Below are 22,709 nucleotides of genomic sequence, written 5' to 3' on the forward strand. Positions count from 1 at the left end.
TACACAGTACAATGGACAATTACGCACACGCACGGAGTAGACGCGGAAACACACTCAGGAGCGGACTAGAGTGGACACAGTTTAAAAGCGCGAGTCATACACTTGCGACGATCGTAGAGGCGAGACCGTCGTGCAGTGATGAATCGGAGAGCTACTTCTCGGTAGTGGGCGATGAGTAGGGAAGGGCAACGGAGCAGGACACCGTTATTACTTGAAGAAGAGTGTCACCACTGGCCGGGAACGCGATGGTTGCCGATGGCTAGCAGCGGGCGTGAAGAGGTGAGGCCTGGTCCGCAGGAGGCTTCGATGCCCCAGCTCTACGCCACCGGAACCCCGATCACTCCAACAGGAGCAACATATTCTTGTCTGCTTGTCGGCCGTCGCCTCATTGGCAGCCCGGGTGGTTGCTCGAACAGGAGAGCCAGCGACGGTCCGACACCGCGAGCGACACTGCGAAGGTGGCCGTCTTGCTTCCTCTGAGACCGAACAGCTTCTCCACATCTTCTTCCTCAGACCTGCGTCTGTCGTAGGGTACCCCAATTCGGTGGACTGGCCTCTCCTTGATTTGGGTAGCGACACCTCATCATAAATATATATGAAATTAGGAAAAATAATTAGGTGTGGGCAGGGCATGTATTACGAAGGCAAGATAACCATTGGCCATTAAGGGTAACAAAGTGGATCCCTAGAGAAGGCAAGCGTGGCAAGGGGCGCCAGAGCATTAGATGGGCAGTTGAGATCAAGAAGTTTGCGGAGATTAATTAGTCGCAGTTAGCACACGACTGGGATAATTGGCGATCTATGGGAGAGGTCTTTGCCCTGCAGTGGGCGCAGATAGGCTGATGATTACGATGATGATTTCCCGATAGAGGGAGCAGTCATCTGCGTAGAGACGAATATAAGACTATAACCTTTTCGGAAGTTTATTAATAAAAATCACTAACAATAGTAGTTCTAAAACTGAGCCATGTGGCACACCTGATGGTATGCAAATGGAAGGCGAGGAGTCGCAGTTTTCGAGAGGAAGTAATGAAAGCAGTCATTGAGAAGTAATTCCAGCCAGGGTAACATTTTTGATCTATTTTCAGTGGTGAAAGCTTCAACAATAGTGAAAAATTATTAATTTGGTCAAAGACTATTGAAAGGTCGATAAATACGCAGTGTACCCAAAATATTTTGTAAACATGGTCGGCCAAGTGTGTGTAAACAGCAGCAGTTGTGCTTCGCCTGAAAATGAGTGGCACAAGGTATGTTGTGATGAAATAAAAAAATATTGGCATTCCAAAAAACTGACAAGGTGGGTGTTATACTATACGTGATCCAAGAGTTCGCAAGTAGCGCGTGTTAACGAAAGGGCCTGTATTTAAGTGGATAATGTTTGTGGCCTTTTTTAAACCGAGGAACCCTCTTCACGGTTTTCCCATCTTGAGGAAGCAAGCATGGTTATAGATATTTTTCAAGATCTTCGATAAGTGGAAAGATGAATACAATTTTGTTTCAAGAATTTTTAGGTAGTGTTTTCAGACCTTTAAAACGATGGCAGCTTCGAGGATTCCAGTAACTTCACAATTCCCGCGGGTTCAATTTCATAGACAGCATTGGACGAAAATCCGTTTCTGAAAAACTAAGCATTCTATTCGTCGAGCTCCCAAGAAAAAAGAATTTGGAAACGACAGGGTTGGGTTTCGTTCCTGGTGTTTGCTACGCTACCAATTTTTTCAATCTTCTTTCGATGACGGGGAGACAAGCAAACAAAATATAAGAATGCGAATTTACTAATGGTGTTTCTGTATCGTTGGTGTGTTTGATATCTGCATTGGGTCTGGAACAATTTTTGCGCGAACGTATTTCTCACACAAATGTGCAAACGCAAATCCAAAAGTTTTTTTTTTTTGGTTTTAATGCCAAAGAATAATAACATAATAATCAATAACATTTTGCTGAAATATGGTGTTCGCAGCTGTCATTAGAGTATATTGTTTCTTAGATTCGCTCATTCATCTGAGAATCTCACAAGAATTTATACAAATAATTTGTCAAATTTCACTACTTCCAAGACTGGCAAAGTAGTATAATCGTGCCTCGGCATGGCACCCCAAAACATCCAATTGCTGTAAGGCCCGCGATGTGGCTGCTCCACCTACGTTGCAAAATTTGCTTGGGATTATTTCTGGAGAAAGCACCCGTACCAAGGTTAAACATACAAGATCAGCTTATACATATCGTGGACACGTAACTTAATTACACAAAATTTATAACAAGAATACTAGTCCGGTGAATGTTAAAACAAGTGTTAGATTTTTGAAAAACTTGTTTGAAAAACGAGGTAAACGGCGTCGATACCTGTTTAGAAACTTCTCAAATATATTTTACTCATAAAGCCAAGGAACAAGTTTTTCTTAACAAGCGCTTTTGGCACACTTGGTTATAAAACTTTATGGTCATTTGGAACTTTTCTCTATGTTGAGTACGACAGCATATTGAGATATTCTGAAAGCAAACTGAAACAAAATCACTGCAGCACTAAACAATGAGAATAAACAAAAAAACATGATAAAAAGAGTAAAATAGCGGTAAATACAGAAGCGTAAATCTTCAATATTCAGTATTACACGATTTAGTTGACGGAAGAAGTGTACGGTACCTAAAAAACCAATAGTTTTCATTCATTATCTCCTTTGAATTGATCCATCGATGAATTTCTTTCGTTTGAAGAGGGGGACCTACGATTGCTGGCGTCAGAAGAGGGGAACAAGGAAGAAGGCAGGCACCCACTAAACATAAAGTAGCATAATGGTTACGATGGAAAGCAACAATACACTATGTGCAATATCCCGCCGCCATCCTTCCTTGGCTTTCAGCGTTAGCACTGTCATACAGGTAGTTGCAATTTCCTTTGATGAAATAACATACAAATCTTCAAAATTATTCAATAAATGCTCATCGTACTCATTCAAGGGTTCTCGTTTGTTTAGGCAGAGTCCATGAGGGCTAATGAGCCAATGACGAAGCTACTGAACCTCACATTTGCTGCTCACAATAAAGCGAGCGTGTGTTTCATATTTTGTCCTACTGAGGGGAAATACAATTTTGTAGCACTGTAGGGATTGCTAGGACATCGAAGTGGTGTGCCGCCTGCATACACACATTTTTTTATTTAAAATTGTGGTGTACATTTATAACGTTCCTTAAAGGAGCCATGAAGACCAAATACAAGTTGGGTTTATTAGAAAGACTGCTTAGTCCCGATAACAATGATACCAATATCATAGCAATCTTCGAAAAAATAACGGAGATATGAAAGAAAACGTGTGAAGCAGTCGCGACCCCCTAGCCAATTTCCCGCAACTTTTCTATGACGTCACGGAACCTTGTTTGTGCGATTGGCGGCCGCCTAACCAAGCGGTCGCGACGACACATGACTGTACGTCTGTAATGGGGCCTCTATTTCTATTTGACCGCATCACTTGAATGCTAACGTGCAGTTAACGCACTGAAAATTATGTTTTATTGTTGGCCCGTGTGACGTCATTCTTGCTCATAACACGTCACTGTGGCGCAAAATTTGAAAGTTTTTAAATACTTCTTGCTTTTTTTTCGCTAAAAAAACATCTTTTGTGGCTGTAATGGAGCTGAGTGAGATACTGAATCCTACTTCTTTCAAATTAAACAAAGTTGTATTTTCTCTTCATGGCTCCTTTAAAGAGGTCATTATAACAAATACTACAAATTTGTTCTATTGGAATGATTTAGTGTTTAATTGTGCCCTCAGCGCTTGTCTGACAGCTTTGCTTTTGCTTTTGCTCCGCTCACGGGATTTCCGGCAGACTCATTGTTGCTTGTTAGCACATAACTGCTGCCTCCCAGCATTGTTTTGCAACTGCTTACGTGTTTCTAGCGATTAAAGCTGTTTTACGTTTTCGGGGACGTTTTTCATGCAGTAGAGCTTAAAATTCGGTATCGGACAGCACTCTTTTGCTTACAGCTGTGCCGATAAAGAGAAAAAGAATGGTGTGATTACGTAAGCAAAAAATAAATAAAAGCGGAAGCAACCCATGAAAATGTTGCTTGTATATAGCTCTGCGGCAGCTACGATGTGGCCGAAAGCAACACTGTGCGGATGTTTCATTTCGGCTGAGGTATAATGCTACGGGTGGAGCGGGGTGCAACAAAAGGACGGAAATTTTGTGCATAAGCAACACCCGCACCCACTTGCATTGCAAGTAATTATACCCATCTGAAGACGAAGTTCTTCATAGCCTGTGGTTCATAAACGTTGGACTGCATGAGATAGTACAGCTAACCTGTTGCTTGCATAGACGGTCATTGACGGTTGTCGTAAGTCCACGAAGAAATGCTATTGATGTTGCTGAACATGGGGCTGTCTAGGAAAGAGAAACAAAGAAGTTATGCCTTTAAGCAGCAGTGTGTTTTCCAAGAAAAATACTACACAAGGGAAACCGTTGTTAATCATTTATACGAAACAACTAATTTAATTATGTTGAGGAATTACTTAAACAAAAAGCAAGAACCCTGTAATAAAGTCGACGTTTTGATGTTTACAACAAACAGCAGAAAACCCGCAGTCAGAAAATCAATCCTGCTGTTTATACGTAAGCGTATAAGCAAACATTCGTAACAATTTCATGTTAACACCTCAAAACTCGTCGCAACCCTTTTGCATGCCAACGAGGTCAGCCGCAGGACACTTTCGCATACTGCACTAGGAACAGGCTGCGCTGCTGGAACACTTGTAACGGCAGAGGGTGGCTGCCATGTTGCAGCAAGAAGCGTCGCGTCAGCGGGATCGCGATGTAGTGTCGAGCCACGCCATACGGAATGTAGGTAAAGACCCTGTGGCCCGTACGCCGAGCAGGAACCTTGTACAGCTTTGTGGCCTTCGATGTTCTGCCGACATCGAGAAAGAAGGTTGTTGGACCACGTTGCCCGATGGCTTCTTTTGGCTTCGACAAAGAGATGTCACCCTTGAATAAAACCGACGGTTTCTTAACCCGCACCATGTCTCCCGCCACCAGTGTCGGCTTTGCGGTTCGCCTCCTGTCGGTATCGGCTATGCTGCACTGTAGTCTGCGCTTGACACGTTGCAGAAGCTCGGCCAGTTCATGCTAAAGTGTCTTCGCGAACAACTCGGGACATGAGCCGAGAAGGTCAAACTTTGTTCTCAGCAGCATTCTGTGAGACAGTACCGCTGGAGCCATGCCTGCTGCGGCGTGGGGTGTACACGGGTAAGCGGAGAGATAACCCCCTACAGCTGTTCGCTGCGAACGCTGTTCCTGACGGGCCAGTTGGGGATACGTCTTAAAGCCCTGTTGAACGCCTTGACCTATCGATTCGCGTGTGGGTAATAAACAGATGAATGTGAAAGATAGATCGCTCGTCCTTGTAGGAAGCCTACAAATACCTTCGAGGTGAACTGGGGCCCATTATAACAGAGTATCTGTTCAGGATATTCTTCCCTTGCAACTATATTGAGCAGCAACTCGTTCAAGGTTCGTGTAGAAACGTCCCTGCACAACTGCATCTCAGGCCATTTTGAATAGTTGTCCACGAGCGTCAGTGCAAACCTGCAATCTCGATCCGCCCTCTCTACGAGAACGACAACATCAATCGCGGGTTTCTGCCACTGACTCTCCGCTAGCTTGACAGGTTGCAGATGGCAGGCGACCTCATTGCCGGTTTCTTCGCTTCCTGACAGATGCTGCACTTATAGACTGCTTCTTTCACGTGACTGTCCATGCGGGGCCACCAATATTGCTCCTAAGTCTGGATATGATGCATTCGCTACCTTGGTGAGCTTTATGCGCTGTTGCTAAATTTTCAGCCACGAGATATGAAGGGACTACAGCCTCTCCGCATGCAACAACAATTCTCCCACGACTGGCAATTCTTCAATAACTATGAAATATCGTTTCAGACCTTCAAGCAAGTCTATTGGTGTCTATCGCATCCTCGTCATCATTGTAATAAAGGAGTGCTGTGACGCGCACACACCGGCTGCATTTGGAGTACCCTCTTTAATAGACGTTGCACAGATATATTCAAACCGAAGGACAGTGTTGCCAACCTAAGCACTGAAATCGAAACTGCATGTAACACTGTGCAGGATACAACGTCTACTTTTCTCATAAACAGTTCAACCGAGATTAGTGTACCGCAGGGCACACCGCTAGCATTGGCCTGGGTATTCTGACTCTTCTACGCCTGAAAATTGGGTCCGAATAAGAAGGGGTAAATCACGTTCATTAAAGAAATTATTATCACAGATCTACTATTGTGTCTGTGCCCAAAACTTATAATCTACATGTGCCTCTATAACAGCTAGATGTCAATGTATGTCCCTCTTTATCGCTTCAGGAGAAGAATATTCCTGTTACAACCGCCAAAGATATTATTCTCTTAAAAACTGACGAAAGCAGTTGGTGGGTATTACAGTTAAAACTAGATATAACGATGTGTGCAAAAATTCGCAATATGTCGTTACATGCAGGTGTCGAGGTAAGGTTCACGTGAATGAAGCAGAAACGAAACCAAAGTGCTATACAGTTGTGACGGTGAAGTCACCTTTCAAGAATTGATTTTACAGCAAAGATGCTGTGACTTGCACTTGAGGCTTTCCCACGAGCTTGTGATTCCACAGCACTCCAAAAAATCAATGTCACTCACCCCGGTAACCTTTTGAGACTTTTCGGTGTCTTAACGCATTTAAATGACCAAACACATGCTGAAAAGGCGTCTTTTTGCGACCTTGATGCTCTTTTCCGCAATCAAAATTGGTGAGATGGTGTTAGCCGGTAAGCTAGTAACACGGCGGCGGCAGCAGTAGCGGCGCACTAGTAGAAGTTGGCCTGCTACACCCCTTGTTTCTTCATTAACGGACAATTCATCGCTACGTGCCTTTGCTGCGCACGCCGCCCACTGGTAGCCCATCTGGAAGCTGTCTCTCAGCATCAGCCCTGTGGCCACGTGAAATCCTGCGCACCGCAACGCTACCACCAGGGAAGCTGACTACAAGAGGACGGGCGGCGGGCTCGGCGGATCACACGGCGGCAGCAGCAGTAGCGGCACACACGTAGAGTCTTGCCTTTATCACCCCATGTTTCTTCATTAACAGACAGATATCCTGTTTATTTTATGTTGCTACTGCTGCTGCTGCTGCTGCTGCCGGTGTGTTGGTTGCTGTGTTGCCGCTTGTTTGTTCTGACAAACGTGCTTATGTCAACGCGCCAAGGAACACCCATGCCGGCTCGTGAATTTTCGAAGATATGTGACGAGATGAAAGATGCCTTTCATCAGAAATTTACGGAATTGAATACAAAACTGAATAGCGAAAAGCAGGAGCTTACGAAAAGCGTGCAATTTATGAGTGATAAGCCCGACGAGGTTCTTGTCACAATGAAGGCTCTCGGACACGAAAATTCTGAGTTCAAAGCAGAATACCAAGCGCTCGGTGATAGAATGCACCTGCTGACAACACAAGCAAAAGAGACTGATGAAAGAATAGTGGATTTGGAACAGTACACTAGAAACCGGAATGGAGAAACAAAGGGTTTTCCACACTGTTCAAACGAAAACCTCCAGAGCTTGGTTGAAAAGATTTGGCAGGCGATTGTTTGCGGAACCGTTCAAACTTGAGGATGTTGAAATATGTCACCGTGTACCAACAAAAATGTCACATTTATCCCTAACATCGTCCTACAACTTAAACACCGATCCAAGCGCAACTTGATTTTGCAAAAAGCACCGGAAGCGCGGATCAGCACAATTGACATTGGGTTCACCGAAAACAACCAGTGTTCGTCAATGAACATCTTTGCCCACAGTTGAAACGGCTGATGGGCATGACAGTGTCCCCAACAAATAAAGCTGGTTGGAATCATGCCTGGTGTGGGGACGGTACGAGTTTTGCCAAGAAAGAATATAACTGAAACAAGATTCGCATCGTAAACGAGCAGGACTTGGTGAAAATTGCCTAAAATGGCGTGCAAATAATGCGTATAAAGATTTAGCCATGGCGGAACCATTACACACCCCGACACATGCCCTTTTTCAAACACAAGTCGGATTAACACCTTGCTAACATTTTTACGTTAATGCCAATCAGCTCGGAACAAATACGAAGTGTTGGTTTACTTATTTCAGAGCTTTACACGCAACTTCGACATTATCACGCTCACTCAAAAGTGGTACACAATTGAGACTGAGGTGGCTATCATACCTGAGTATAAGTCCTTTTTTCTAAATCGCTCAGGAAAGAGAGGTGGTGTTTTTATCGCCTTGAGTGACGTCCTTCCTGCCTATATTGTGTCGGAATTATTTTTAATAATAATTTATTTCGAAGTCCTCAGAATCCAACACGCAGCGTACTTAATATATGTCGTATACCGCCCACCTCAGGGTAAGTCACCCTTTTTTTAATTTTTAGAGAATTCTTCTGAGTAGGCATTTAGATGCAGATGTGACCTTATCTCGGGTGGCGACTTAATGTTAACCTACTCAGGGCTTCTGCTATTACAACCGAGTTCCTAAATATATTGGAGGCTAATAATTTAAGCAGTGTAATTAACTGCTCCACACATATCACAGCTTCACACTCGTCTCTGCTTGATCTGTTTTTAACCAATAATGACTCGATAATGTATCAGCTGGAACAATAAAATGCGCTATCAGTCACCATTTACCTATATATTTTGCCTCCAAAAAGTTTTCCTAAACCGTAAGCAAAGACATACTTTATGGACTATCGATATATTCAAAGGTCACGCTGACTCGTTTCCGGAACTTAGTAGCGAATGAACTGTGGGAAGGTGTTTACCCCGCAAATGACGCTGAAACTACCTACAACATATTTTTTTTAATTTTGAAGCCATTTACAAAGAATGTTTTTCTGAAAACGTTTTAAACAAGGCCACAAAGTACAGAAGCTTTGGGTAAGCAAAGAATGCGTAAAACTGATACGAGAAAAAACGCCCTTTTTGTAAAATTTATGAAAACCAGAAATATAGGTGTTCTTCAACGATTCAGAAAATGTAGAAACAAACTAAAAAAAGCCATCCTACATTCTAAGAAACGCTACCTATGTGATATTTTCCCCCCTACCACATTGTCTAGTCCCGACAAAACCTGGAAACACACCAGTTTTGGGTCATTCAGTGCCACACGGCATACTGTTAATTCAGAATGGGGATGTGGTACCAGACGGGACTCTTGCCGACATGTTTGATGAACACTTCATTAACTTTAAACAACGAAGTACTATCAAAACACCATACAACTATCTTCCTGAACATAGCATGAAAAGTTTCCACCTCCATCCTTCCACTGAAGCGGAAGTATTTGTAGCCTACCAAACTCTCCGAAACACTAACAGCAAAGATGTAGATGACATTTAGCTACGACCGGTTAAATTTGTGCTGGATATAATAAGGCCCTTTACAACGTATATATGCAACCTCTGTTTCGCCTCTGGAATTTTTCCAAAAAAAAACTTCAGGTATCGAAAGTCAGAGCGGTATAAAAATGGTGACAAAAACGACTTTCCAAACTATACACCCATATCAGTGCTGCCATATCTATCTAAAAAAATAAAAAAAAAATATATTCATCAAAAATTACTGCCTTTTGTAATATTTTCTCATTTTTTCGGACGCACAGTATTGATTACGTCAAGAAAAATCTACCAAAAATCTACCACACATGCGCTACTTCAACAAAAAGAAATCATATTGGACGGTGTTGAGTCAAAGCTACCAACCCTTGGAATTTTTGTGGATTTTTCGAAAGCGTCTCGCAGACTTAATCATGCGACGTTAATAACCAAACTCGAACGATATGGTATCCGAGGGACGGCCTTAAATCTAATCAGAAGTTACTTGCGATTTTGGAGTCAGTTTGTCGTCATTAACAAAGCCCATTTCGATTTTGTTTCTATGTTTGCACGGATTCCGCAAGTCAGCATTTTAGGACCATTACTATTTAATCTGTGCGTCAATGACATTATCAGAATTAACACTGATGCAATATATGTAATATATGTGGGTGACCCTAGCCTTTTTCTCACTGCTAATACCACTGAAATGTTAACTCGTGCAGCAAATACTACCCTGGAAAAACTGCATGGATGGAGTGAGGCTAACTCCTCAGCTATCAATGTTAAAAAAACTTCATCAGTTGTTTTCAGAACTAGAAACACATTAATGCGCAGCCCTGTCAATTTATTCTTTGGTGGCTATAAAATACCCTGCGTGTTACATTTATTGAGCATTTATTTTGGGACCCGCATATTGATCAAGTAAAAGTTAATCTTTCGAGGTCATGTGGGGTTATAGGCAAGGTCCGGTACTTGCTTCCACAAAATGTGATATTGCTTACTTAGAGCTCATTGTTTCACAGTCAAATAACCTATGCTATATTGGTCATGGGGACGACTGCACAAAGCCATCTAAATAAACTGCAAACATTGCAAAACAAGGGATTCCGGAATTTAACAAACTGCTTTGTGATTAACCGTCTAAATACCTATATAGCGATGTAAAAAATGCTTCCAATTAAATGCCTATATTCATACATACTTGTACGACACTACATTAAGGAAATTGGAAGACTGGTAGTAAGTTCATGGAGGATGCTGCGATATTCACACAAAAAAAACACAATACCTTGAAAGCTCCGACGCATCCCACATTGGCTTACCGCCCTCTCAAGGACAAACTACGGAAAGCAACCAGAGCAACATCAGCTACCTTACAACTTAAAAAAACTACACCTATATAAAATATAGCCAGAAAACCTAACGCTTAAATCGTGGAAGCAATACGACGTTGATTTGTCGTTCTTCTGCTGAATGTGCATACGTATTATTTGTACTTGCATTCACTCTCGTTTTTATGTTGTAATATGGTGCAAGTTGTGAAATTCTCTACAATGTCAACAACATGCATATTTTGTTTCGTATGAACTGTGCATTGTATACTGTACCATTTAGAAATTGTTCAGTTCATTTGTTTCTTCATTTTTTTCTTTCATTTTTGTATCTGTTTTTTTTTTCTTTTTCACACTTGGTTGGTCGACTGGGGATCGACTTGTTTCTGTCCATTTTTTCACTTTCTTTGTAATTAGAGGACGGCGAAGCTGCGCTGCCGTCGACGTGTGTACATGGGGTAGGGTCCTCGTCAAGCCAGCACCTGTGCTGGCTTTTTGACCTCACTTCTTGCAACGACACATGTAAATGCATAAATGCATAAATGTGAATTTGAATTCGAAAAAAAAAGTGTACTGGGCGGCGACGTTCATATTTCTCGCCGGCGGAGACGCATTTGAAATTGCGAGCTTGTCTTGAAAAGACCAATCTTTTCGTTTTCTTGCAGCAGAACTAACATGACACCGACGAAACCGACACCACAGATAGCAGTGGAGACGCTCGACTGCACGCCGACTGGCAGGCCTAGCACCTAACCGACACCACACCCACACATGGAAACGCATGATAGTTTGCTGTGCGGACTAAATTGGCTAAGTTAGTGTATTTCTTCACTGGATTTTTTTCAAAAAGGGCAACACCCAATGGCTCATCAGCGTAGAGAATTCGTTACATCATGGTTAACCGTCCACACGCCTTCGTTACATACAGGTCGCAAACACATGGGTTTCCATAGGACGGGTAATGGGGAAACTGGAAAACTCCATTAAAACCAGGAATTCACTACTTAGAGGTTTGTTACATCCAGGTTTAACTGTGCACACAAACAGCTTCTGTAGTACGTTGATAATAGTACTACAACTACAAACCCAAGATGTATTTTTGTTCAACTGAGGTATCAACGCCATCTTCTTCGTTTCCTTTGCGCGAAAAATTCAAAACTGCGTGAGCTCACTGCGAGCTGCAACTATTTTTTTTTGTAAAGTGGAGCTCGGGAGCATGGCACTTAAAAACCCAATGAATGTACTCATCACCCGGCGGTTGTTTATGTTCGAGGGTACCATTTGGTTAGACGCTGTGGTTCACTACGTGCTTTACAAATTTAGTGTCAGTAAAATTCAGCATATGTACCGAACAGGGCACAGTTCAAAATTACCATGATACAAAAACGCACAAAGCCTACTTGGCCTCCAGAGCCGGCTTCCGAATGTTTCACCAAGCGCAAGCTATGCGCCACCAAAGTTGACGAAGAAACGCGCGAGCTGCAGCTCTTTGATCCAATGGCGCTGGCTGATAGTGGCTACTCTCTAATCTGTAGAACACAAAAATGTGACCCCATAAACCACCTATTATTCATAGAAACTTCCAAATGGTAACCACGATGCCTATGTAAATACTTCTTACGACAGGTCCGCAAGTGCGAACCTAGAACGAGAAGAAAATTCGAAGCCAAGGTATGGGTCATGCGCGCTGTTAATAAAGATGCGCAGGCGGGGCGACAGTAGGAGTTGTAGAAGAGGAGGAATATGAGGATCGGGGGCGCTCACGGCCTCGCTAATCGACTATTGCGCTATTGCGGAGCCTGGACAAGGGCACACGACGCTCGATATTTCCTAGTTATAGCTAGTTAGCACGTTCTCAATTTCCCGTATAAATATGTGATATGGGTCATGCCTGAAACAGGTTTCTTCGTTGCGCAACAAAGTCTATAGTGTTTCGGTGGGGGCCACGGGGAAATCTACAGCTTGGTAGTTTTTTTTTTCTGCCTGCGAGGCCTTCCAACACTAAGGAAATTGTGATACCACCACGTCATGATACTTTGACACCCACGCAGCTATGGCTTGTTATGGCGCGCTTGTCGTGGTGTTCTACCTTCACAAACTTTATTTTTACATGACAAGACAGAGACGAACCGGGGCCTAGTGATCAAAATATCTCCTTCACGAGCAGGGGAGCCTCCCTCTGGTTCCTAGAACTGCCGAATTGGCAAAAGCACATTGTCTCACGAATATGTGCTGAGCAGCACTGAGAGCAGTATACAGGGCCCGCCGCATGTAAGAGACAAATGGTAGTGGGCAGAACGCCAGACACTCTAAGAAATGCACCCCAAAACCTTATAAACCATTCACAGCTGCCAGTCAAAAGGCCTCTAAAAATTGTAGAGTTCCAAGGCTACCAAAACAGCGTCTCAAAGTATTCTTAGCCGTCTCTGCAAAAAGCCCTTAAAAACAAAACATACAAGCCGAGGAAAGTTGCATGACAAACGCGGAAAACCAGGTTCGCTCCGAAGCACATAACACATTTCAGGTGAGCTTCACTTCAGTTGGGCTATTTGCCTCAGTCTTCAAAGGACTGCGAAGGCACCAGCTCCCTTAAGGAACGAAAACAGCTTGTTTTCGCTCTTGCACTTTTATGGGCGCTCGCACAACACCAAAAAATTATTGCACCCCCAATTTTCGTTTTTCTTCACAGGCAAGGCACGTTCTGCGCGGCAGCTCGGATGTAAGCACACAGCGTTCTCGTAAACGGCATTTTGCGAGTGCTGTGGTTCTGCATTTTTAACAAACTGGAAGAGGCGAAAGAAAAATAATGCAAAAAGAAGAATCACATCTCTTATTTACCCAAAGAACGTTTTCGTGGGTGTGTTGTATATTCTGGCGTGAATACACAATGTAGGCCACAAAAATAACTTAACGCATTAACGAGTATGAACTAAGAATCCAATTTGCGCTTAGATTATTCTCAGAACCGCCGTTCAACGCTTGCTGCAGTTTCTGGAAAAGGCTCTTTCGCACATTTCTGCCATCACCTATAACTTCGTTGTGTTTTCCGAACGAGACACCTTGTTGAAGTTCTTTACATTATTTTTTTGAAAAACAGACAACCGAAGCGCCAGGACAGCCAACATGCAAACAACAAATATTAAAATTTTGGTGGCAATTTTAATGAGATATTGCATACAATTTCAGAGACAGCCCGTGATAGTTGAAGGCAATTTTTTTGAAATTGACCTAAAATCTTCTGTACCTAATATCTGGTTTGATTGCAGGGGTTTAATGCGCCGACGCCACGCAGGCGAAGAGGCGCGCCGTAGTCGAGGGCTAAAGAATAATTTGGAACTTGCTCCGAAATCTCGTACACACGGGCGTTTTTGCTTTTTGCCTCTATCAGAAAAGTGGCCGCCGCAGCCGGTAATCGAAGCCGCGACCTCATGATCAGCAGCGCACCGACTTAGCCACTGAGCCACCGCGGCGGGTCGTATCTAACATCCCAATAGACACTAAACGTATACAGATGGTTATAAAAATTGCTTAAAGACACAAATCATCATATTCATGGGCCGTTTTTAAGAACTTGCGCATAAAGGAAAGGCATGCATTAACAAACTCCGTGAATGGAGCGTTAAGAGGTGTTACAAATCGTAACTGACAATTACAAACAAAGCCCGCTGTTTCATGGTAAATGAACAATATTTTGGAATAAAATGCACACTTCTCTTTGCGTAGGTGTCCCTGAAGCACAGGTCTTGGTCATTTGTTGCTTTACCGTTTGTTAAAACCCACGTGTAATGCATTTTGTTTTCGGGAAATTATTTAACAGCTTCTAATATGCAGCCCTCATTAGTTCTTGTTTTCGCTACGCGTTTCAGGGAACAATACAACAAATGGCACAAAACTTCCTATTTGTCTGTAGCCACCCACTAAATCTCTGAATATAGGGCCTGTGCATTATACGCTGATAACGCTAATCTACGCGCGATGCGGTCCTCTAAGCAGCAATGCCGGCGAAAACTTCCTGTGATGGCGATCCACATTTTTAGTGTAGAAACTCTGGCTCTTAAGTACTCATTTTAATATTGGTGCCCAAGCAAAGGCTTGTATAAGCTCGGTTGAACAGAGGGAACGCTAACTCGGTGCCGCTTCATCATTGCAGCGCATGCTCTCTCAACGTGTTCACCGCAACAGCGGTATGCACGACCGAACAGAAGTACCGCTCGCTTGAATCGTGTTCTCATACCGGTGCGTCCCAATTTCCTGAACCTAACACAAAGCAACGCGCTTCTCTACATAACCCCAGTAATGCATTCGCTTGTGGGTTGGAACTACACAGTTCGTTTCCATTTTCATTATTAAGGTGAAAGTCTTGTTAACCTCATCAAACGCGAAAATTGGCCGTAGTCTTCGCTTTCCGTCAACACGAATATTGCCAAAATCGTCACCACTCTGAAGAGAATAGAATTGAATTAAGCACATTTTGGTTCGTGCGGGATTCGAAGCCGGGTGACCCGCTTTGGAGCCAAGTGCACTGACCTCTCCTCAGACGCAGCACCTGGTAGGATAGAAGAGGAATAATACCCGTTTCACACGTACGGGAAAAATGCGAATACGTGCTTCATTCCGTAAGGTTTAATGCCATTATTTGCTGTCACAAGCAAAAATCTAATCCCAGTCGCTCTAATGTCATTTTTAGTTTAAGAAGTTCCGCACAACTCATTCGCCTTCACGAACGCCTGAAATTTACCTACTCTGGAACGCGATGAGCACGAAATGAAACCAAAAAAACTCTCTGCACCAGAGCGTTGACGCAGAAACGTAGCTCAACTTTGAAATAAGACAATTTGAGTGCACTCTTGGTGGCGAAGTTCTGGAGAATGCAAAGTTCACTAAAACAGCGGCAATAGGCTAAACATCGTGCTGCTCGTCGTTTTGAATTTGTAGGGTTTTGCTACCGCTGGCAGGCTGCGGCACCTGTTGAATCCGCTTCTAGAAACAGAAGAAACGGTACCATTTTTTAGAAAACGCTATTTCTCATAACGTTTTATTTCACAAAGAACATTTTTAATCCTTGCACGACGTTTTTCGCTGAGTAAACACTTCTAAAATGTGAGTGCGTTTCTCTTTTGTTCATTATCACCATCATGCCAAACTCAGTTAATGCCTTCTGCGCATTCGCGTGTAGCACGGCCCGCCCAAATAATGTAATTCGGTATCTTAAGGCCTTAAACACTTAATTTCATTTTGCGTGTACGTGTGGCACGGGTGTAAGACGGCACGTGTACACAAGGAGGAGAGCTCTGACTATGTGGAAGCTATTTATAGTTAGATGCGGTAGGTCTGCCTGTCGTAACGGCCCATACACATGTACGCAGAGCGACGCGTTTCCGTACGTATTTTCCCCCTCTCCGCAACAGGCCCTGTCGGCTTCTTGCATGTTCCTCAGGGCTGCCGGACCGGTTTCCGGAGGCCGAAAACGCATGCAGAACAGTGTCGCAATCTGCACATGTGTTTGGGACTTAATTCCCGCCTAGAGACTAAGAAGCGAAAGCGAAGACAAAACCGCAAAGAGGTTGTGGCAGTAATGAAGTATTCGATGATTTCTGGCTTTATTAACAATATCGTTATGCCATTCACACAAAACGATTCACTGCCTCCACTTTAGTACTTTCTCCTTTCTATATCATTGTTATTCTATGGCAGTTTCGTGTAATAGGAGGCACAAGGGGCTTTTCCAATTCCATCTTGAGTAAGTAGCAACACGCATCATTTCACTAAAACATGATTTTTCTTTAGTATATATATTTATAACTATGCTAAATATAAACGCTGTCGAGAAAGGAAATTTTGTCTCTATATTTCCCACCAATAAGTTAACTGACACATGTCGATGTTGGCGGAGTCCGTGCTTGGTCAGTTTACGCGTAGGATGGGCATTCGCCTTACCAGTCATAGAATGGCGTGACGGCGGAATAGACGTCTTCCCCCCCCCCCCCCCCGCGTCTTGATGTGGTGACAACCCCACACCCTTTTTTGATAAGCTACGAAAGCAACGTACAGGAAGCAGGAGGTAGCGCTGCCTGATTTTTTTCGTGCAATGACACGCTCCTAGTGGTACCTAATCTCCTTTTGCTTGGAAACTACTTTCCCGACATATACCGCATTGGACGATCGGACTGCTTGATGGGGTTCTCGCTCAAGCGGCATGCAATGACAGGCTCGTTTTCTGTGGTAAAACCAGGGGGAACCCGTGCTCACACGGGTTGTTAGAAACGTAACTCAAGGCTCGTTATCCAGTTCGAGGCCCTGGCAAGCGAGCGACGCTTCGTACACCGCCACGCATGAAATGTTTGATTACCAGCCAACAAAACATTCTCTATAAAACTAGTAACAAAAGTTCACTAGAGCTCAATAACTACTGCTTGTTGGAATTCAACGCGAATTAAATAACAATTTCATTCTAATGCACCAAACTAGCACCTTTTTGGGGGGCAACTTCAGTTGCTCCGTGCCCGATGGACGCTCTGGAACAATTTTAGGCACCCGGCAAAATGGTAAAGGAAAGATCTCGTGGCTTGGATAGAGATGGCGATTTATATCGGTAAGAACAGTAGAGGCCAACACAAATGGGGATTGGTAAGCGATATGTACAGCGATTTGTAATGACAAAAAATTCCCCGCATTTCCCCGAGGGGAAGAATGTGAAAGTGCGAATGCACGAGTTGAATTTGCGCGGTTCGGTAATGTTCGCGAAAGAGAGATCACACACACACACACAACTACAAAGAAAGAAAGATGCATTTATTCACAGACACCTATTTGTGTTGTCGTTGTACTTGATTGCTAGAGCGGATCTCAGCTTTGAAATTTCGTGTCAGTACTCCTTTAAGCGGGTGCATTAGCCCTTCTCACGCCCGATTCTTGTCCAATCCCCCACGTGGGTATGTGCCATGTCAGCGGCCAGGCAGCGCGCGCCCATCTCCCCCCGTTGCCAAGGAAGACGAGGAGATTCCTGGCCAATCCCCCACGTGGGTATGTGCCATGTCAGCGGCCAGGCTGCGCGCGCCCATCTCCACGTGCGCGGACATCGCCAGTGGACGCAGGTTCAGGGTCGCTTAAGAAGTGCATTGCACTTAAAAACTGCGGGATGCAGCGTACATTTGTATCGGGAACCAATATAACAGGTAAATGAGCAAGCAAAAACGTTTTTCCCACTTAACTAGTTCATGGATGCGAAGCGGCCATCTGCAACAAGCTGCAAGAAATCAAAGCAAACACTCAAGAAGCCCTCAAACCCGTCATGCGCACAGTCGAGAGTCAGCGACACAAACGACAGGGACCCGCCGCAGTTACTCGGTGGCTGTGGCGTTGTTCTGCTGAGCCCAATGACGCGGGTTCAATTCCCAGCCGTGGCGGTCGCTTTTCTGATGGAGACGGGAATTGAAAACGCCTGTGCATTTGAAATTTTAGCAAAAGTTAAATTCCCTATGTGATCAAAATTATTTCGGCGCCCTCAACTACGGCGCGCCTCATCGCCTGTGTAGCGTCGGTGCGGTAAACCCCCAAAATCAATCAATGAACAAAAGACGGCGTTTGGCCGTACCGCAGTTAGTTTGAAGTACAGTCATCTCAAAAATTGAATCTCTATTCCCTCGCTGCGAACGTGGGTGCACAGCGAACCTCTCCCAAACTCAGAATAGAGCTCTGAAACGATGAAAAATATTAGATAATTGTACTGATGTTCGATTTTTGGTCTCGGTGGTAGACGGTAATAGGTTCCATCACCATTATAGCTGTACCCTCGGCGTAGGCCAAATCTGTCTTTCTTAGAGCAACCACGCAATATTAGCATGTCAAGTCAGCAGTGTGCATACGAAGAGTGACTAGGAAGATCAACATCAACATCTGTGAGCGTGGTTCCTCACTATCCAGTTACCTACTCTTGGAGCAATCACAAGCTCTTGCAGAGCATAGATGTGGAAAAAGCTCCCCGATCACAATTTACAACGAGTCAGGATTTTTATGTACTACACACTTTGAACATTTTGTCTTCCCTGTGAAAGTGTTGTATCAAAAGGTTAAAGCTGTCTTTGACGTATCACTAAGAAGCTTTGTCATTGAAATAAGGTTATTCTCGAACACCATTCAACCACGCAATTTTCTGCTACGTTGGGCCTTTTCCCGGCGACATTGCGTTTCTCCAGGATGAAAAGTAACCGTGAAATTGCCGAACGGGGCCGAGAAAGTTCCCAGGCTAAAGTTAATCTGTGAAAAGAAGCCAGAAAAGCCGCCTATTCTCAGCGAAGCGATACTAATAAGTACTTTTTCACTCTAAGTACTAATATCACTCATGCATACCCAGCTTTCCCGCTAAAATTCTAACCTCGCAGGAACCTAGGACAATTACTTCAGGAAAGTGATATTTGGCACAAAGCAAGATTTTAACGGGAAGATAGAAATACTAGAAGAATTTTTCAGGATTCTGAATAGTTTATGTGTAATTCGCGATCAAATTTTACTCCCCATGCATTTCTATGGGATAGCTTCCATGGCTCAGGAACCTAGCCGCAAAACGTGCAAGACTTGAAACTGTGCGCAGAGCAAGTTTTCACCCCCAATATTAGCGGCGCGAAAGAACTTTACATTACGCTAAATAACTACAGATTAATCTCTGTTGAACGGACTGCCATGAGCGGGAAAGCTGCACATGTATGGATGTTTTGCCTCAAATATGCCTAAACTTATCGTTTTGATCCGGAAGGTTGAGTGCTACAGGCGCGGCTACAGGTCGTGGTAACACCGAGTGCCGCGACGGGCGCCGCAGGAAACGTGCGGCACATGAGCAATCAGCGCCAGAGGAGGAAATAGCTGCTCGTCGTTTGCCACGGTTTTACCCACTTTCAACGGAGCGCCGTGACTTCAGTGCATTCCTACGAGAGCGCGAGCGGCGAAGTGGAAGCAATCGTAGAGAACGACGCGCAGCTATATCCGCCTTTGGCAATGATTGCGCATGTGAAGCACTATTTCCTGGGCGTCCGTCGTAGCGTTGGCTGAGTGCGGGTTCGCGCTCCGTGTTACCTCTAACAGTCGAGCGTGTGTACAAACGTGCCACCAAATTTAGCAGTTTGGAAGTGTTTTGCCTAAATAAACATCGCGTTCAAAAATCTCTTTAACTTTTGGCCGAGCGGCTCAATCAAAAAGAAAGGCAGAGAGACACACAGACATAAAGAAAGGCCAAAACGTTTGCATTTGGCTCGCCCATCAAAGGCTATAGTCGTTAAAACGGTAACAATCTATTCATGATAGATAGGAGCCGAAATTTCAAATAATAAATCATCAGCAGCCGAAACATCGTCTAAAAAGAAGGGAGTCCGCAGACCGTGGAACAAGGGCTCTTTCAATACCGGCCCTCTACTGCAGAGAAGGAAATCTGCCGCCACGCAACACCGGCACGACACTGAACGTAATGACACTAACAACTGGACACACTCCGTCCCCACAAAAGTTCTTGAAAGTATTGAAGACGCCGTACTCCAGAATGAGGCTGGTGCTGATGGCCTCCCATTTCTCAATTTGGAAAGTCTATTGACTCCTGCACCGTAACTGTCGCTCTCCCGGGGCTTCGGAAACTGCACCCATGGGACAGCGGGACGACGTAAGGGAGCTGGGAATCTCGGATAGAGCAGTTTTTTCTCATTGGCTCTGTTTTTTTTCTGTGGGTGGCGGACACCGTTGCGTCCACAGGCATGCCCTCTTCTCAGAGATCTCTGTTCACGCCATGCGTAGTAAATGTAAGATTGCCTAGTTCGGTCAAATATTCATTTAACAGATAAGCATGACGATATTGAACGCCTGGATCTGTTTGACAGTAACATTGTGCACCGGAACACGAAGTGTAAAGCTTACGGTAGCGTTTATTAGGGAAGCCTGCTTTTTTTTTTTGTTTTGATTCCCCGCCGCGGCGGCCGCTTTTTTGATGTTAGCGAAAAGGAAAAATTGCCGTGTGTACGAGATTTCTGTGCACGTGAAAGATCTCAAGGCGGTCCAAATTAATCCGGAGCCCTCCACTACGGCGCGCTTAATCGTCTGCTTTGCGTCGATGCATCAAACCCTTCAATCAACCAATCTGCCTTTTTATTTGTTTTCTTTCCCTAAATACCGGCCCTTCCACAGCTTGTCAGCGCGAATAGTTCTTAAAACATTGCATGATGTATACGCAACACCTGATGAAAGTGCAAAAATGTACACGTATGAAAAGAAACCAATGAAAATTTTTCCAAAACCTAGGTATTTTCGCATATATTTTCCACCGTAAATTTTCCACCGTGCCACTACTGCATGCTAGCCCCCTTTCGTTTCAAGTGAGGAATGGTATTAAAACAAAGTAACGGAGAAAATGTTCAGATATTTTAGTTGCAAAAAAGATGGAAAAAAATTGTGCCGTGTAAACTTCGGCACTGCAATTTGCATAGATCACAAAAAATAAAACATTGTACTGCGGGCTATAAATTTGTGACCGCAAGAAATATTTATTTGTTTTACACTGAGACAGGGTTGAGCAGTGCTGGAGAACACAGTGACATGTTTATTCTGATATCAGGACGTGAACTTGAGAACTTGTTCTGATAAACGGCGTTTGATTGGGTGGCTGCCAAAGCTCATTCGTCACCTTTTGAAGAAATCCACAGTTTGAGACAGGGAAATGAAATAGCCGAATCTTGCAGTAACGTACTCAAGAACATATAGCCGGACATCCTGCTTTTAAACACACAGGACAAACAAGAATTAAGGTCTAAACTTTGTTTTATTTCTGCCCTGCGGATATTGCATATCCAGTCACCATTCGGGCATCGTTTACGCGTTCAAATGCACGGAATAGGCACAGCCTTTTCGAACCCACTTCTTTGTAATAATTGTTGCCTGTCCCAAGGTAGCACACGTCAATATTCTCTCCTATCGTACATTATATCAGAAGATATGTACACATTTGCGGAAGGAATTTAGGCTTTGTGGTGTGGTTCGCAGTCTGGTTTTTGGTCGTACCGTCTCACGCCTCAGCATGCATTGTTGAAACAGATGATAAAACCTGCTTACTCCTTCTTTCTAATTGTGCTTCTCCGTAATTGAAAATGGTCCTATCTACGTAACAAGTTTCACAAAAGCTCCAACTGGAGCTGGAAGCCGCCCTAGTTTTCCCTCTGCGCTCCCGCGACCGTTTACACATCATTCTATCCACTGGGCATCTAGCAATTGCTGCGCCCACATCACACAACATTCAGGTGAAATAGAGGACATCCCAAATTCAATGGAAGCTCGCCGTATAGCATAAGTTGGTTATATTAACCCTTTCTTTCGTTTGGTTTACATTGGAAACTGTCTATAAACCATTCTCGCACCTCCTGTACTGTTTAAAAAGAACGCGCGGCCACCGGTACAACAGATGGTCCACCCTTTCTGAGCTAAAATCAAAGAGCAAATCAAAAGGTCATTGATGTCTACGTGATACTTTCTTCATCATGGCTTCAAACCACTGGTGCTGCACCGCTTGCAATGTTTAAAAATGCACAGAAATAAATAAACAAAACACGGTCTAGTAAGATTTACGGCAACCGCATTGATGGGCAACCGCATTGATGCTATGTGCTCTACGGGACACTAACGGGTCCAAACAAGTTAATCTTCACCACGGAATCAAGAGCTGATCAGTAATAAGGCAATGCCGAAAGCGTGAAAACAGGCTCACTACCCAACAGGCTTTCCCGCAGTACGAATAGAGACATCAGAAATTGTGAATAGTGAAAGGGGATTGGTGAACTTAAGAGTTTTGCAAGAGAAGCTTGTATCGCTTGAGTCTTGCCGCCGTCGGTGTTGCCGGCGTCGTACACCAAACCCCCGTTATCCGCATTCCCTCCCCCTCGCTGCTTCCACGCTTGGCGGGACAAATCACGCCATCCTCCCAAGCCAATCACAGGACCTCCCTCCCTCCGCTGAAGACACAG

The 22,709-nt window shown here is 44.1% G+C and overlaps 1 protein-coding gene across 1 annotated transcript in view; it reads right to left on the minus strand.

Moving 5' to 3' along the window:
- Nucleotides 1-385: 385 nt before the first annotated feature.
- Nucleotides 386-22,709, minus strand: part of LOC144168327 (uncharacterized) — a 28,205-nt gene continuing 5,881 nt past the window's right edge. Inside the window, exon 4 of the mRNA XM_077697334.1 lies at nt 386-515. Coding sequence (XP_077553460.1) covers nt 386-515 — 130 coding nt within the window. The remainder of the gene's footprint in view (nt 516-22,709) is intronic.

The sequence above is a fragment of the Haemaphysalis longicornis genome, unplaced genomic scaffold (assembly GCF_048455015.1).
Source record: "Haemaphysalis longicornis isolate Haplotype H1 unplaced genomic scaffold, Haemaphysalis longicornis Haplotype H1 scaffold_2, whole genome shotgun sequence".
NCBI classification, from domain to species: domain Eukaryota; kingdom Metazoa; phylum Arthropoda; class Arachnida; order Ixodida; family Ixodidae; genus Haemaphysalis; species Haemaphysalis longicornis.